The sequence below is a fragment of the Onychomys torridus genome, chromosome 4, assembly GCF_903995425.1.
Source record: "Onychomys torridus chromosome 4, mOncTor1.1, whole genome shotgun sequence".
NCBI lineage: Eukaryota > Metazoa > Chordata > Mammalia > Rodentia > Cricetidae > Onychomys > Onychomys torridus.
In genome coordinates, this window is record NC_050446.1 from 39694434 (window position 1) to 39711381 (window position 16948).

Sequence of the window (16948 nt, forward strand, 5' to 3'; positions counted from 1 at the left end):
TTTTTCTAGAGGAACCAAATTTGAATTAAACTAGCCATTGATTCATGTGCCTCTCATCCAAGTGTAGGCAATTATAGTCAATTCTATAGGCAAAATATAGTCAATTAACACAGGTTAATAAGCTACTTTGTCACATTTGATTTGTTGTTGTCTGTGAATTTTTAATCCCTTACACATGGGTTGTCTCAGCAGTTAAGAGTTTTTGTTCATCTTTCAAAGGGCCCAGGTTTGGTTCCCAGCACTCACAGCTCACAACCATCTATATAACTCCAGGTCTATGGATCTCAAACCTTCTTCTGACCAGTGTTGGCACAAGGCACACACATAGTACACATATAGACAGATGAACACTTGTACATATTAAATAAAATAAGTAAATTTTTAAAATGCTAAATCTCTACATGTGGAAAAATGTTCTGTCTCACCTTCTAAAAGGCCTAGTTTTAACTTACTAACTCATGGTTTGATTACAATTCTTTAGACATAAGATATATTGGTTAACATAAATGAACTAAAATAGGCTGATTTCAGTGTAGGAGAGGTACACGGACTGTGATGAGTGAAGAATGACTAATATTTAGCTCAATAGTCTAAAAATGCCAATTATTCCATATACACAGGACTTACCTTTTGTGCCAGTTACTTTTTTCTGTCAGCTCGACACAAAGTAGAGTCACCTGGGAAGAGGGGCCAGCCTGTGGTGAATTTTCTAGTTTAATGATTGATGTGGAAGGACCCTGCCCACGGTGAGTGCTTTGCCCCTGGGCAGGTGGTTCTGGGTTGTATAGGAAAGCAAACTGAGCAAGCCATGGAGAGCCAGCCAGTAAGCAGTGTTCTTGCCTAGTCTTTGCTTCAGGTTCGTGTTCTAAATTCCTGCCTTATCATCTCTCAGTGCCTTGGTGATGGACTATAAGCTGTATGCCTACTGAACTCATTCCTCTCCAAACTGGCCCGCTATTTTATCACAGAAATCCTCTTAGCAAGAAGTGGAGGTACATGAATAATGAAATAAGAGAAAAAGTTTGATGTTCTTGAATGTTTCTGCACTCCACTAGATTATTGCAGCCTGTGTGAACAGCTGCTTGGACGAAGCCTTCCCAAAGCAGGATTTTCTGTTTAATACTAGCTAAATTAAAACTTCATTTTCTATCAGATAAAATGGAAATGACAATCTACTTGTAGACTGAAAATAGAAGCTGTCATGTTTAGTCTGGAAGCTGGCAGGTGTAGTTCGCACGATTGAGCTGTTGAAATGCAGTTATTAGCCTCCAAGTACTCGATTTTGATGGCCTGTCCCTTTCTGCCTTTCCCTAGAAAAACTGAATTATTTGATAGCCATTAAACAGTATCATGGCACGTTTTTCTTCATTCTTTTCCCATTCTGCGTTAGTATTCCAGGAAAATAGTGAAGATAGGGAGATCACATTCTGAAAGAGATCTGAGGAAATTTTATGCTTTCCTCTTTTCTAGAAATGAGGTAACAATCACCCATTCCCATCATTTTACAGAGAAGAATTCTTGTCTGCTTGTTTCAGTATTAAACGTGCTTTCTGAGTCAGATGACTATAAATCTTGGTTTTTTTTTTTTTTGTTTGTTTGTTTGTTTTTTTTTTCCTTCCATTTTTATGGGCTGGCAATGCTTTTCCTCTTTTCCTCACAGGACATAATTCTTCAGCATGTGTGGCTTTCCTTGTAGGTGAGTCTGTAGCTTCAGAATGAGTTCAAGTTAATGAAATTAAACTTTTTGATGGAGTAGCTGACCCAGCTGTCTTACAATTGATAATAGAAATAGCTTCCATGACAAAAAGTCAGGGAATAAATACTTAAACTCCCTCTGTCTTTTACAAGTTCTTTTTTTCAGATTAATTACAACTTTTATTAGTCAGACTCAACAGGGAGACATAACTCTTGGTCAAAGAGAGACATTTAATGAGTTTTCTAGGCATTTGGGTTTTATGTTTCCCACTGGTGACAATTTGGAGGTAATCTGAGTACTCTCTAGTCAGTTAGTTTAGAAAAACATTTCATTGGGAACTTAAAGCCAGGAGTACATTTCTTCACTTGTCATTAAGTACCTTAGGCCCTCTGTCACTTCAGAGGCTTGAAAGGAGACCCTTAAGTAGGTTTCCATACAAATGATGGATTAAACAGCCTTACAAACTAAAAGAAAGAAATGATGCATTTGAGGAGATGTCACAGTTTCATTTAGGAACCGTAGGTTCTAAAGCTCTGTAATAAAGCAAGATAATGACAGTTAACCTGTAGCGGGGCTTAATACTTCCTGGAAGAAGATCTTAAACATTTTTTTCCACACTGAGGAAAGAAGTAATGGTTATGCTGAAAAGTATGGTTGTAGCAATTGCTTCTTGCTCTCTCTCTCTCCATATGTGTGTGCATGGAGAGCCAAATATCACATTGTGTACTACAGTTGTAGGCAGCTTTTGCTTTTTAACCATGCTTCTAAAGATCTTGTAAAAAAAGAAAGGTTTCACATACATGCCACTAAAATAGGTAATACAAGTTATATAATTATTTGTTAATGGGGATATTTATTTATTTATTGAGACAGATGTAGCCAGGTTGGCCTCAAAATCACTAGTTAGCCAAGGACTATCTTGAACAACATATAACCCTACTTATCCTTCTCAAGTGCTGGAATTATTGGTATACATCATATCGACTGGAAATCATTTATTTTTGAGAAAGATAAGCTGGAACTCAGACATCAAATCATTTTGCCAATGTTATGAAAGGATTGATTTTTTAAAAAAATTATATTTTTTAATTATTATTATTTTTTATTATATTTGTGTTTTAATTTTACATATCAGCCATGGGTTCCCCTGTCCTCTCCTCCCCCACCATCCCTTCAGCCCCTCCCCTCCATTCCCATCTCTTCTAGGGCCAAGACTCCCCTGGGGATTCAGCTCAACCCCGTAGATTCAGTACAGGCAGGTCCAGTCTCCTCCTTCCAGGCTGAGCAAAGTGACCCTGTGTAAGCCCAAGGTTCCAATCAGCCAGCTCATGCACTAAGGACAGGTCTGGGTCCCACTGCCTGGGTGCCTCCAAACAGTTCAAGCTTTTCAATTGGTTCACTTATCCAGAGGGCCTGATCCAGTTGGGGGCTCCACAGCTTTTGGTTCATAGTTCATGCATTTCCATTAGTTTGGCTATTTGTCCCTGTGCTTTTTCCAAACTTGGTCTCAACAATTCACGCTCTTATAATCCCTCCTCTTTCTCGACAATTGGACTCCTGGAGCTCCACCTGGGGCCTGGCTGAGTATCTCTGCATCCACTTCCATCAGTTATTGGATGAGAGTTCCAGCACGACCATTAGGGTGTTTGGCCATCTGATTACCAGACTAGGTTAGATCAGGCTTTCTCTTGAACATTGCCAGTAGTCTACAGTGGATGTATCCCTGTCTCACTCATAAAATAAGTTTAACAATGTATGCATTTATTTTTCTAGTTACTTTCATTGGTGTTATTTTCTTTTGAGAAATATTTTCAAAATTTACCAGACTCTAGCATACAATCACTAACAAATATAAATACATATAATACAAATCATTAAACAAAGCAATAATTCCTACACTTGTCAGTAGAAAGAAAAATTGTAATAGTTTTAAGGTGCTTAGATTGTGTCCATGGAACACTGAATTTTTAATTTAAAATGTCAGGCTCTGTTCCCTACTTTTAATGTGGGATCATGTATGCCCACTGGAAGGGGATGATAAGTATACTTCCAATGATTTCCCTACATCTGGGACATCATTTAACACCTCATTTTTCTCTTGTATTGTTTATTTTTACTGTTTTACACTTTTGGAAGTTTGTTATTGATAATAAGCTTTGTTGTGATTGCCAGCAGCTGCTGGAGTCCTCTGATCTTTGGGGGCTGATTATTAGGCCTACAAAATCAAGATAGTACATATATTTCTCTTTCAGAAACACACTTAGGATTCTGGGAGAACTTCCATTTGGCTAACAATGTTTATTTTCCTTCTGATTCCACATATTTTTCAAGTGAAACTTAAATGAGGCTAATTATTTACCGTATCTTTTGTTTTTAATGCTTTGGAAAAGGAAGTAGGGAACATGTCCATAAAGGATGAGTAGGCAAAGGTAGGCATTTCTGCTGATTCTGAGTGGGAACTTGAGCAGGTACAATCAAGCTAGATCTGTCTTTGGGAGGCTCACACTTTCCATTCCCTCCTCTTATGATAATGATTAAAGGTAACCCAGGCTTTAGGTGAAAAATGCCCCAGCAGTGCATTTTCCTAGAAATTCACAGTATCAGCAGGTGCAGTATGTCATGGTTGTTGGTTTCACAACATCAGCAGTTTCTAAATGGTAAAACCAATTAAAGAGTTCCCCATTTCTAAATTATCTTTTTTTTCCCCCTTGCTCACCATTTGCTACAAATATGGAAAAGCAAGTTCTACAGAATTCAGTGGAAATCTTTGTTTTTGCTGCTAAACAATAAAAACAGGTGTAATAAAAATGAAAAAGCATAGATAAAGAGACATTAGCTTTTATACAGAAGTTTTTGTTTGCCTGTTAACTAGTGAAAATTTTTCTTTTATAAGTAGAAATAAACTTTTTAAAACTAAAAAAAAAAAATAGATTTAAGTAAAGTACCTAAAAGAATTTAGTACACAACAAACACTCAATGATTGTTTTATAAATGAATGGGTGATTGACTTACATCCACAACATTGTTTCTGTTACTGGATTATTAACTACCTAATGTCATAGGTACTCCAACCATCTATTAGTGACTACTTTTGTACATTGGGTCTACAGAAGGCGTTGAGCAGAACACTCCAAATATTTGACATGTAAGTCCTGTTGGTATATATGCATACATGTATGTGTGAATGCTTGAGTATGGAATGGTAGTCTATGTGTAAATACATACATATATACCAAGACACAACTACATACTTTATAATATACTATCCATAATACTTTTCTCCATGTTAATCTACATGCCATTGTGCTAATATTGTATGTATTTTATTCAGTGCATACATCATAATATTTTAAAAGAAGTATTCCTAAGACTCAATTAATCACTTTAGCACACTTGAGAGTAAGCATAATCCAACTTTGTAGACAGAAGTGATTTTTCATGGTTTCTTTCATTAGTTTATTTTGCCCAGCCATCACAGTTTCCTTGGCAACAGAATATATCGCTGAAGCATCATTTTTGTTCTTCGCTTTATGTAGCAAGAAGATTCTACTTCCATCTTGAGAACTCTAGCATCTCTACCTATGCTGACCCTAGTCATAAATCCTAGGTGCCTGTGTACCAGAAGTTAAAGACATAATTACCCCCAACCTTCAAATTTTCTGTGATAATACTCTCTTATTTGAAAGTGGGTTTATTGCCTTAGAATAAATTTGAAGCTCATGAAGACAAACTATCCACATCAACAAATTCCTTATGATTAGTCAGCTTGGCAGATGTCCTGACTATTTCTTTAAATATGCTGTTTGTGCATGCTAAGGTGGACATGCTAAGGGCTAAAACCTAAGAGGTTCCAGGTTCTTGTTGAGTAGGCAGTGGGAAACCAGGCAAGATTTTACCTCTGTCTGCCCATTTCCTGTCTTCTCCCTGGTGTCTCTGCCAGTTGATTTCATAAGACATCAACACTCCTGGAATTCAAGGATCTGTCTCATAGGAGCAGTAAGCTAACACTAAAATAATTGGTACATTCCCTAGGAGCTTTTAGTTTATTCAGCCCTAGGTTGCTCAGTATAAGAGAAAACTCTGGAAATTCTCTATTATTGTACATTGACCTCTTCTCTGTGTTTTTTCCCCAGAAGATAATTTTATATGACAAAATATTGGATGACTGATCACCTAAAGAGCATTATATTAAGGTGACTGGGACTAAATTGCTCTCAGCAAAATTTGCATTTGCCAGCAGCAGCCTGGAATCCCAAAGAAAAAAAAAGGCTATAATGGTAATTAATTGTATTTTCACATTGTTGAACTCACAGTAACACACGGGCATGCTAGGAAATATCAGAATGATACAGGAAGGAAAATCTCTCGCTATCTAAACTTTATATAAACTAGATCTCATAAACTATGGCTGCGATTAAAGGGAATGTTTTCAACATCGATAGAAATGTCTGGGGACATGAACACTGTGTGAATTGTGACATGATTTCAGGGTCTTATCAGAAGATAAACGTGAGATTATTTGCCTTGAGAATGGGGAAGCTGAACAAGATTGAAAGGGGATTTAATAAATCTTCAACCCTATGGGGAACTATTGTACATAGGCTACATTGCCGGACTGTTCTTCATTTCCAGTGAGATAAAACCAAGAGATTAACATCAGGATGAGGGAACTAGATTAACTCTATGGAAAAACAGCTCAACACCAGGGGTGCTGTTTTAGAAAACTCCACCAAGAAAATAAAGGCGGTCATTGCAGGAAAAATTGTCTATTTATGAGTAGTTTATGGAGCTGATTAAATGATTTAACTATTGATACAAGACAACCAATATCTATCAGGTTTTTTTTTTTTTTTTTTTTTTTTTTTTAATCTAGAGTTTGGTAGAGGAAAAAAAAAATCAAACAATCATGCCAGTAACCCAAGCACAGGGGGCATTTGGCAATCTCACAAAAGGAATGTATCTTGGGAATTCATAAGAAAATCCTTGTATATTTAAAGTGATCAAGAAAATGCTCATGCTAAACACATCATAAACCACAATTGTAGTAAATGAAAAAAGTCTTGTCTGATTGTATGTTAATGTTTACTTGTGTTTGTGTTTGTATGCTTTCAAAAAGGCATGATTTTTTTTTTTTTCAAGGAAAACCTATGCAAGAATACGGACGGACTCAATGTACACAAAAGAAAGAAGAGTTTAAGTGACTAAAAATGAATAGCAAGCTCATAGATGATATCTACAAGGGAAAATATTCCAAGGGAATAGAGTTAAGAGAATTTGAAATAAAAATACAAAAAGGAGGAAGAAAAAGGTTACTCAAACGCCATTGAATTTTTCCTTCCTCTCCTCTCCCTCCTCTTTCTTCCAGTGGCTTAATCTGGTTTGAAAATGCCAATCCTCTTGCTTCAGCCTCTTGAGTACCAGGGTTATGGAGACATATCATTCTGCCTGGCTCATTTATAATTCCAATAGACAATGCTATACATATGGCAAGCCCTGGAATCACTGGGAACCATTGTATCCCATTTTTATGAAGTTTACAATTCACAGGTAGACAGCACTGAGAAGGAGTATTTTGAATACCTACAACTGAAATAAAAGCTTTAGAGGAGATGAGCCTCAGGGGAAATGCAAGGAGCTGATGAGAGTAGTTAAGGGATGACAGTATGAAATAGTATGAGATAAAAGACTCAAAGAAGTAAGAAGACAATTCTATTAACAATACACAGAACAGGAGACTGTTTTCTCCAGGGTTGAGCCCTTGATAGGTTATCAGATTCCAAGTAGTCAGTCTTAAACACATTTACATACCATCAACACTAAATAGACTCAATAGATTGTCAACCATCTATGTATGTATGATCTATCTATCTATCTATCTATCCATCCATATCTATCTATCTATCCATATCTATCTATCTATCTATCTATCTATCTATGTATCTATATCTTATCTATGTTTACATATAACAATTAATAAAGAAGTTATAAATTTGAGGAGTGGGGGCATGAGAAGAGTTGGAGTGGGAAGAAGGAGAAATAGAAATGCTCACATAGTAGCCATGTATGAAGTAATCAAAATAAATCTTAAAAACTAATAACAATAGCAACTCATATACAGAATATTCATATTAAATTCCTTAGAGGAATTTAAATATATAGGTGACATAAACATAATTGGAAAAAAAAAACCTCATCAGTGGCCCAAGCTGCAGAATAGATGAAAATAAAGTAGATTTTACATGGAAAATGAGTTAGTTAAAAAACTAGTTTAGTATTCTAAGGGGATATATGATGATATCTAGGCTCAGTATGGCTGTGGAGATGGAGCTAAACAAACCAATAAATACATAATTTTAAAGTAGAGATGCTGGAGATAGTAGTAACAAGCCTTATCAACACTAGAGTTTCTGCATAGCTTGAGAGAAGTTATGATCCTATGTGTTTGTGGAACTGATCTGGATGGTATGAGCATTTGTAGAGTAATAGCTTAGAGAGATACCTTGGAGAGCTTAAGTAGATAGTTTAATAAAAAGTTGGATGCTCATCAGGCCTGTGGTTTAAGATATTAATATGTACACCTCCCAAATGAGGACAGAATAAAATGAGAAGCATAATGATATTAATCAGAGAAAGAGTATACTACAAATAAAGAAAAGAAGGCAGAAGATATCTTAAGAAACTCACTTGGGGAGAGCGCTCAGTAGATAAAGTCTCATAAACATGAAGACATGAGTTTAATCTCTAGGACCCATATATAAAAACATTGAGATTGTGACATGTGCATATATTCCAAAAAATAGGGTGGCAGAGGATCCTGGAAGTTTACTGGGCAGCCAGTCTAGCTTAATTTTGAGAACCAGACCAGTGAGATTCATCTCAAAGGAAGGGGGAAAGACTCCTAAGGATGACATTTGACAGTTTCATGCCCTCTAAACACATGTATACAAATGTACACCTGCAGCCCCGTACCACATGAACATATATGCACAACACACACACACACACACACACACACACACACATGAAACTCTAAGAAATGACAAACCAGATGAGCCATGGTGTGGAGTTTTCTTCAGAGAATTTGTGAGGTAGAAGGAAAACGGGAGGAGTGGAGAGCTCCAGACACCAAGCAAAGAGCGTTCAACAGGAAGAAGCAGCTGCTATGTCCGGTGATGCTGGCAGACCAAATAGGACAAGGCTAGAATGTCCGTGAGATCAGAAGGAGGCAAAGTGCAAGTTTCTTCATGAAATCTTGGTCCCGATGCCAGGCCCATGTATGTGTGTTTGTATCTGGGATCCTCCTGGAGTGTACTTGTTTCTGTTCCTGACTGAGGGTGGACTCCTCTCACTCCATGATGTAGATGAGTCTATTCTGTGCCTTCATCCACATAATAGCTCTGTGTGGTGCTGGGAAAGGGATTAAATTCCTGACCTGAAGTGAAAATTCCTCTTTCCAAAACACTCTGCCCCAAACTCTGAGTATACTTAGTACCTATTATTAACTTGATTTCATTTTTAATCAATTTAACCAATTTCTCTATTGGTGCTGTCCTGGAAGACATGGAGTGGCTTTGTTGAAGGATGCAATTTAAAGATAGCAACCCCCAAACAGAAACGAAACAAAACATGACATGAATTTGCTTTTGAAAATCAGAACTATAATGAGTGTGTAAGCAAGAAGAGCCAGTCACCACATGTTCCAGATTAAACTTTACAAGTAGGAAGAATTAATTACCTTTTTCGCCTTCACTTTCAAAGGACAATCTCCTTCTTCGTAGTTTACAGGTGTCCCCTTCTGAGTCATTTATGGATTGGGACTGCAGCAAAAGACAAGCCTTTGTTAGTGGAACTCAAAGGTGGAACTAGAAGGTTACTCAACTTGAACATGGTGTATTATCAGCAAACTCTTCACTGTGTCATATCACATCAACTACTTTAAATATTAAGAATTACATTTTTGGCCAGTAGTTATAGTAATTTTCTTGAAGGTTGTCTCTAAATTGTAAAGAAGATTGATAGAATAATTCTAGTAGCTTCAAAATTTGATTGGGGAAGCCATGATTTGTAGGAGTTATAGATTAAGAATGTTAGGATCTGGCACTAAAATTTAGAGACAAAATGTGCCATGTAAGGGGACAAAATATTCCACATAAGGGAATATTTTGTATAACATGATAAATCTTTAAAACATTAATAATTTAGACAAATAGAACCTTCTTTATTGCTAGCAAAATGTGTGAATCAATTACCAGTAGCTAGGATGTATAAATTACTTAGTAATGAACATAAGGCTAAATTTAACAGTAAGTACATGATTGTAGACAATAGATACTATGTTGAGGGACCTTTATAACACTTGTTCCAGCTCCTCCTCCTCTTTTGATTGTCTGTATAACATCAATCTTGTACATCAAAACAGAAGCCCCTGCACTGTTCATTTGGGTGGTATCTGAATATCAGTACAAAGGAGCTACCTTAGATTTATAGTTGCTTTTTGGACAAAACCAGAATGAGGCTTGGTGCCATCTGACAGAGATCACAATAAATCATTCAGTTAAAACCATTATGAGAACATAGTTTTAAGAACTGGAGACTTTTTACTGTGTGTTTTAATATTTTTTTGTTGGTTTGAAGACAAGTTAGTTCAGTTAGCTGAATTAGAACACTGAATGAATGGCTGGCCATCTGATGACCCTAGAAACTGCTGCTTCTTAAGTCTCTCAGAATGCTTCGAGATGAATACAACTCCATGGAGACTTAAATTTAACATCTTTTGCCTAAATATTGACATAGGGAATCTTTTCATATGGAATATATTAGCTCATATGGAAATGCATCAGGCAAGTTCCAAGTGCTATATGTATGATTTATTGTAAGAGGGCATTTACAATTGGAATGGAGTTCCTGAAACATGAGGAAGGAATTTAGTAATAAACTGTGAGTTACAATGTAAGTTATCTTTCCACAGGACAGGACCAGTTTATATATCACAGTTCACAGTGGAGCACAGTAAGAGCCAGACTCCCCAAATCATTATAGGTTAGGTAATGTGCAGAATTAAAAATAATATATCATTTCTATTAGACCACATTTTATTCACTCCATAACCTAGCTTTTCACTCTATTTTAAGAGTTAATTAATTCACATTTCATCAATTTGAAAATTGAATTTAGTATTGATCTAAATTTTAATAAGGCTAATATTTTCAGTATTACAGAGAAATCAATAGCAGCTGATATGGTAGAAATAATAGATGAGAGAATATTTCATCCTCTCTATAAGATAAACTCCTTTAGGGAATTTTTTAAAGTTCCTGAAACCACTCCTATTCCTACAAAGAGTATAATGGGAACCAAGACTCCAAGAATTCCTAAAAGTTCAAACTTAACTGACCTTTAAAAAATTATTCAACATCTTTTAGTACTGAATTCCTGCCCTATAATTTATTGATTTAAATATTCAGCTGGTCTTTTCTCTAAGTGTTTAATATTGATAAAATTTTTGTTGCACTATTTTGTTGGTTGCTTTCAGAAGCACTTGGCAAATCTATGAATGGCATTTCAGAAATGTGCAGGTCAGCAGTGGGTCTCTACCTTTGCACTCTCGTGTCTCAGGTTAAAGGTCAGTTCTAGATTAGTTAGAAAGTGGTCAGAAAACTCTGGATACATATCCAAGACCTCCAGTAAGTCTTCTCGCTGGATCTTATGCAGGTCACAGTATGTGAGTGCTCTCACATCTGCATTCGACTTGCCAGGCTTGGCATAAAGATGAACCATTTCCCCAAAGATATCATTTTTTCCTAAAATAAACCAAAAAAAAAAAAAAGAAGGAAAAAGAAAGAAAAGGAGGAAGAGAAAGAGAATTAATGTTTTTCTTTATAAAGTAGAAAGGGACATCAACCAATGCACTAATCATTGAACCAAAGATTTCAAATGTAAGATCCTATACCTGCAGGTTCATGGGGAGCAAAACTCTGTGTCTTGACTGATTGTGCAATGTTTGCACCTTCATGCTTTTTAAAAGTTCTGTCGTAGTCTCTTTCATTTCTTTATTTGGGCTCTTTTGCTAAGCATGTAGGATCTAGAGGATGCCTTCGCTTTGTTACACGCTCGAGTGCTAGCTATGGATCTTGCCATAAGGTTTTCTAAATATTTCTTCAGGTGGAATTGTGCTGAAGCTGTCTGTCCAGGAATATGAGCCTTGAATTCATGTTCTTTCTGTTCAGCAGGATCATGTCTGGAACTTTTGCCAATTGACAGCTCCACCATCCCTCATCAATACACCTGTTTTCCTCCAGTTACCAGTTTTGAATCTGCTTTCAAAGCATTTGCTTACATTATTTAGTTCTATGTCCCCCACATACATAGGGTTTGGGCCACCTGTTCTTTGCTCAGAAACTTTGTCTCCTTTGTGCTTCTACCAATACTGGGAATATTTCGGTATCTGGGTTCTGATGGTCCTCCCCATCACCTCTGCCTATCCACGTGCTGTCTGATTTTCAGGTTTATTTAGTGAGAACAGTAAGAATAACCGATATTTTCTGAGGACCATGTAGGTGCCAGGTACTGTGTCAAATGTTTATGTATATTATGTGTATGTATGTTTATGCATATATATGTATATTATACCCCAAAATAAATTTTGTGAAGATGTGAATAGTATCAAAAATTTATAAATATTGAAACAAAAGAAGTAAACTGACTATAAGAAATAAGGTCTTTTTCTTAGTTGGATGAAATAGAGGAAGAAAAAGTAGCAAGTAGCCAGGATTAAAACCCATGCATTTTGACACCAGAATCATTATCTTTACCTGCCAAAGATATCAGACCTCCCACTATTTCTCAAAATTTCATTGCCGTTGTTCTGTTTCTGAATATCAAGGTACTCAAATGGTATATACCCTTAGTAAATGTTGATACTTTATGAAGTCACTTTTAAAAGTCATTAGTAGCAGTGCGAAATAGTAATTCCTTCACATATCCTGAAGGTCCTTTTCAGACTAAAAAACTTCTCTGTATACCTTATGTTAGCTTTTGGTGGATTACCACATATATCCTCCAATTTGGGGAGCTATCAATAATGTTTAAACAATAAAGCTCCAACAAGTCAAAAATGCTGGAATGTTCTTATTTGAAATGAAAGTTTAATAAGGAAAAGTAAAATACCATATTCTAATAATTAGAGAGAAGATATTATGCATGGTTTAAATAAATACTTATTAGATTTTGAAAACCATAATAAATAGCAATAATTTTTATGCTAACATGCATGAAAATTGGGACACCAAAGGAGAAGCTTTTGAAATTCTTTAGTTTGAGTGACTTAGTCTAGACATTCTTTTTATGACTCTGAACTATATTTGCATGGGGTTTATATTTTAATTATCTTCTGTAGCTCTAGATGAGCAAGGGAGAAACTCTGCGATGCTGAGCAGCACTCTGTACTTACTGCTCTCTAAACACAGAAGCTAGTTGTTTTTCACACAGACGCCAGGACAGACAGGCTTAAAGATCAGCCTCTGCTTTTCTTGGTAACATACCAAGATGAGCTTCTAATGCCAAATCCAGTGAAAACTTTCTTTTGATAAGTGGCCTTGAGGTGGCTTAGGATGCTTTTATTCCTTGACTCTTTATTGGTTTAGAAATAAAATTATATAGCTTCTCAATCTGTGGATTTTTTTTACTATAATAATAACAAAATTATCAAAATACTAAGGAACTCACTTAAACCTCTTCATTTGTGTAGGGCATCTAATGAGCCTTGCGTTGGTTCTGTCCACCAACAAATAGATAACACTTATGAGTTAATGTCCAGATGTGAGAACTAAGAACTGACTGAAAAGAAACTATTCAACTGCACATATTGATGGAATGATTGATAGATAGACACTGGGAAATGAACCTGGGGTCTTGACTGTGGTAGGCAAGTCTGCCTCCCATCTACTCCTCCAGGTCTGTATTCATAAACTATGTATTAAATCTATGAAAAACTGAATTTTCATAGACAGTGGAGGAAGTGTTACTGTGGGGAGGGGGGAGATTTGATCTTGCAACTGTGAGTACAGAGAAAAAGAGAATAGACTTATTTTTTTCTGTTCCACTCTCCATTACCCTAACAGTCAAAAGAAATGCTATAACTTCACATAAGTGGCTCATTTTTAAATAGATAGGTTGGACTAAGCATGAACGTTCCTTTATACTCAAACCCACGTATTACTCATTTTATGACCTATCATCTCTGTCCTGATGTTATTCTTACTGCCACACTCTGTAAGTAAGGACTCCAATCCTTTTCTAAGGGTATAGAGCAAATAAATGAAATTCATTAAAATATAAACTTAGCTCATGCTACTTTAGGCACATGTTAATTAGTATGTCTAAAACATTGAGTATTTCATATTAAGATGCTGCAGGATCTACTATGGAGCCAAGATTTCACGTGAAAAGGAAATGTTGACTCTTTTTGTATTTTTGGCCTCAAATGTTTAAGTAGCTGTCAACAGCTGAAAAGAATCACGAGAATGTTTACATACTAAACAAAAATTGAGACATTAAAATGTATTCTTGCAAGGTTAATTTGATATGACACAAATTGAAATAAAGCCTTCAGATAATCAGTGTTAGAGTCTTTATCATCCAATCGGTCTGTTAGCCTGTCATTCCAAACTAATGATTGGTTGCAACCCCTTGTAACTGAAGATGTCATTATTCCCTGTTAGAACACTCACCAAGAATAGCTACCACTATGTCATCCTTGAGGATTTCGATGGAGCCCCTCGATAAGAAGTACAGTGCAGTTAGAACATCCCCACAGTGAACCAGGGTGTCCCCTGGAGGGGCGTGGGTGGTTTTGAACTTCATTGCCAAAGCTCTAAGGCAGCCTTTACTTGCTCCTCGAAAGGCTTTGCAGGTTTGCAGTAAAGTCTGGTTTAGATGCAGGCAAATGTCAGCTTGTAAACATTCTGGAAATCCCTTTAAGACCTGAAAGGAAAAAATAAAGAGTTTGATACTACCAGAACACTAGGCACTTCAACTTGAAATAAAGTCTATTTCTTGCTCACAGACCTGAAGATGCAGTAATTGTCATGAGGGAGATTTTATAATGCATCTAGTTTGCTTCCCTTAATGAGTATTTGGTTTGCTAAACATGTCAGAAGTTTTAGCTCTGTATTGTGCTGTGAATTATCTGCAGACATTCAATGCAACCCAAATGCTGTCTCATTAAAATGTTATGCCTACACATTTCTCATTACTTCTCTTCACCGGCACTAGGTTGTGTAGTATCATATTGTGCATAGAAGTAATGTAATGTGACAATCAAAAGGACACTGGTAAAAGGGAATACAACTCAAAAGATGAGAAACCTTTTGAAATAATTTTAAATCGATTTAAATTGTCATCCTGGGAGCACATTTTAGTTGATGCAGCTTTGGTATTTGCAAATATCATATGATACAATGCTCTTAGTCAACTCTACTTTGAATAATCATATTTTTTACACCTTTTTTATACTAAATATTCTGACAAACATTGAAAATAAAGGAAAGGAGAACAGTTGATGCACTTTGAAGGTAAAATTTAATTTTTAGTAATAGATATGGTGTTACTTTTGAAAAGTTATCGGTTAATTTAAAACCCTAAGAACAGATTAACAATAACTTGTGATAAACATCCCTCAGTTCAATGGAATAAAATGCTATTTTTACAAAATTATCAGGTGCAATGGGTTGGGGGCATTTTTTTTTTTAACTCTTTATGTCTTGTTCTCTGGGGTGGAACATGCAGGCTTTAGTTCTTATGCTGACTTTTCCCTGAAAGTATAAACAGTATACTTTGGGGCTGGTGGAGGAAGCATTGAACAGAACAATTTACAGGGTAAAAACACGTTTAGAGATTTTTCTTCATCTGGTTTTTCTTGGTTCAACCTTAGTATATAATCCAATATAACCAAAAATAGTCATAAATTGGCCATAGACAATTCTAGTGTATTTAGTCTGTAAAGAAACCTCAAGTTGACTATTATTTGAGACAAACTATGATTGTCAGTGTTTGAAATACTAAAGCAACTACAGTGATCCAACTTCTACAAAGCTACCAAGCTGAAATAGCCGCTGAATTGACAATGGTATAATATGAAAGAATCTTTAAGAGATGTGAGCACAGCAGCCACATTTTTGTTCTTGTTTTATTCATCTATGCAGAGTAAAGTGTATTTTGGAAGAAAATCTGTGGAATTAAAATTTTTCTTGAATTTGCCACAGTTGGGCTCTAGTGCAAGTCATTTCATCTATCCACGGCTTTTTCTATAGGGTTAGAATCTCCACAATACCATCTGAGTTAGCTTATCACTAAGTAGTGTGTCAGAATCAGAGTCAGCTCACTCAGCTCCATGCAGCCAACACTTTCACTCTGAAAGTTTCCTGTTACCTGACTTGGGTCCAGTAGAAGTCAAGCCTTCTTCTTGGATGAGTGTGTGAGCATGAGCTGAAGTCCCATTACCTATCACTTCAGGTTCTAGCCACCTGAGTAGACTCCTCCCAGTTCCCCTGCTTATACTGAAGACCTCTCCAATACAACCTGCCTCAAATTGCCTAGTCCTGTCTCTGAAGCCTAGCGGTTTTATCTTCCTTTTATGGAGGCCTACATAGATTGAGGTTTCCTCCTGGAACCAATAGATGACTGCTCTTTCCCGTCATCTACATTTGAAATTATTGCTTTGACTTCTTCAGCAAGTTATGTCAATCTAGAGATGACCTTAGTTTGGACACTGTTTTCTGAATTAAGAGCCATTTTGTTTGGGGGTTCTATAGGGGAAAAACACCAGTGTTCCTTGGCTTCTGCATGTGTCTTTTTCCTCCCATGAAAGCCACTTTTGAAATCTCAGCATAACTCTTAAATGATCCCACTAGGAAATTGTCAGATAGAACACTGCACCAAATGATAAGCTAGACCTTTTCTTTTAAATATAGTTGATAAAGTCTCTTATCCTTCAAATAAATAAGGGAGGGTATTTGTTCTGTACAGGTGGAATGTGCTTCTGGATGATTTCTTGAAGTACCCTTAAATATAGTCAACATATTGTGTTTCTGTGTGTCTGGGGATGTTGATGTGTGTGTTGGTGGGTTTTGAGTTGGAAGGCGAGATCAGGCAGAGATGGTATTTCCGTCTTTTGAATCTGTCACATGATCTGAAGTCCCTAATTGACCACTTGCTAGTTCTGAGTTTGCTGGTTATTTAACTTCTCTGTGATGC

General features: G+C 36.3%; 1 protein-coding gene across 5 annotated transcripts in view; it reads right to left on the bottom strand.

The window, feature by feature from the left end:
• The window catches only part of Kcnh7 (potassium voltage-gated channel subfamily H member 7), a 458805-nt gene that overhangs the window by 26817 nt on the left and 415040 nt on the right, over positions 1 to 16948 (bottom strand). For 2 of the 5 annotated variants that reach the window (XM_036185753.1, XM_036185750.1), the window contains 3 exons: positions 14425 to 14679; positions 11291 to 11496; positions 9432 to 9513 (listed from right to left, as the gene is read on the bottom strand). In XM_036185753.1, coding sequence (XP_036041646.1) covers positions 9432 to 9513; positions 11291 to 11496; positions 14425 to 14679 — 543 coding nt within the window. The remainder of the gene's footprint in view (positions 1 to 9431; positions 9514 to 11290; positions 11497 to 14424; positions 14680 to 16948) is intronic. The other 3 variants (XM_036185751.1, XM_036185748.1, XM_036185749.1) reach the window with 2 other exon arrangements.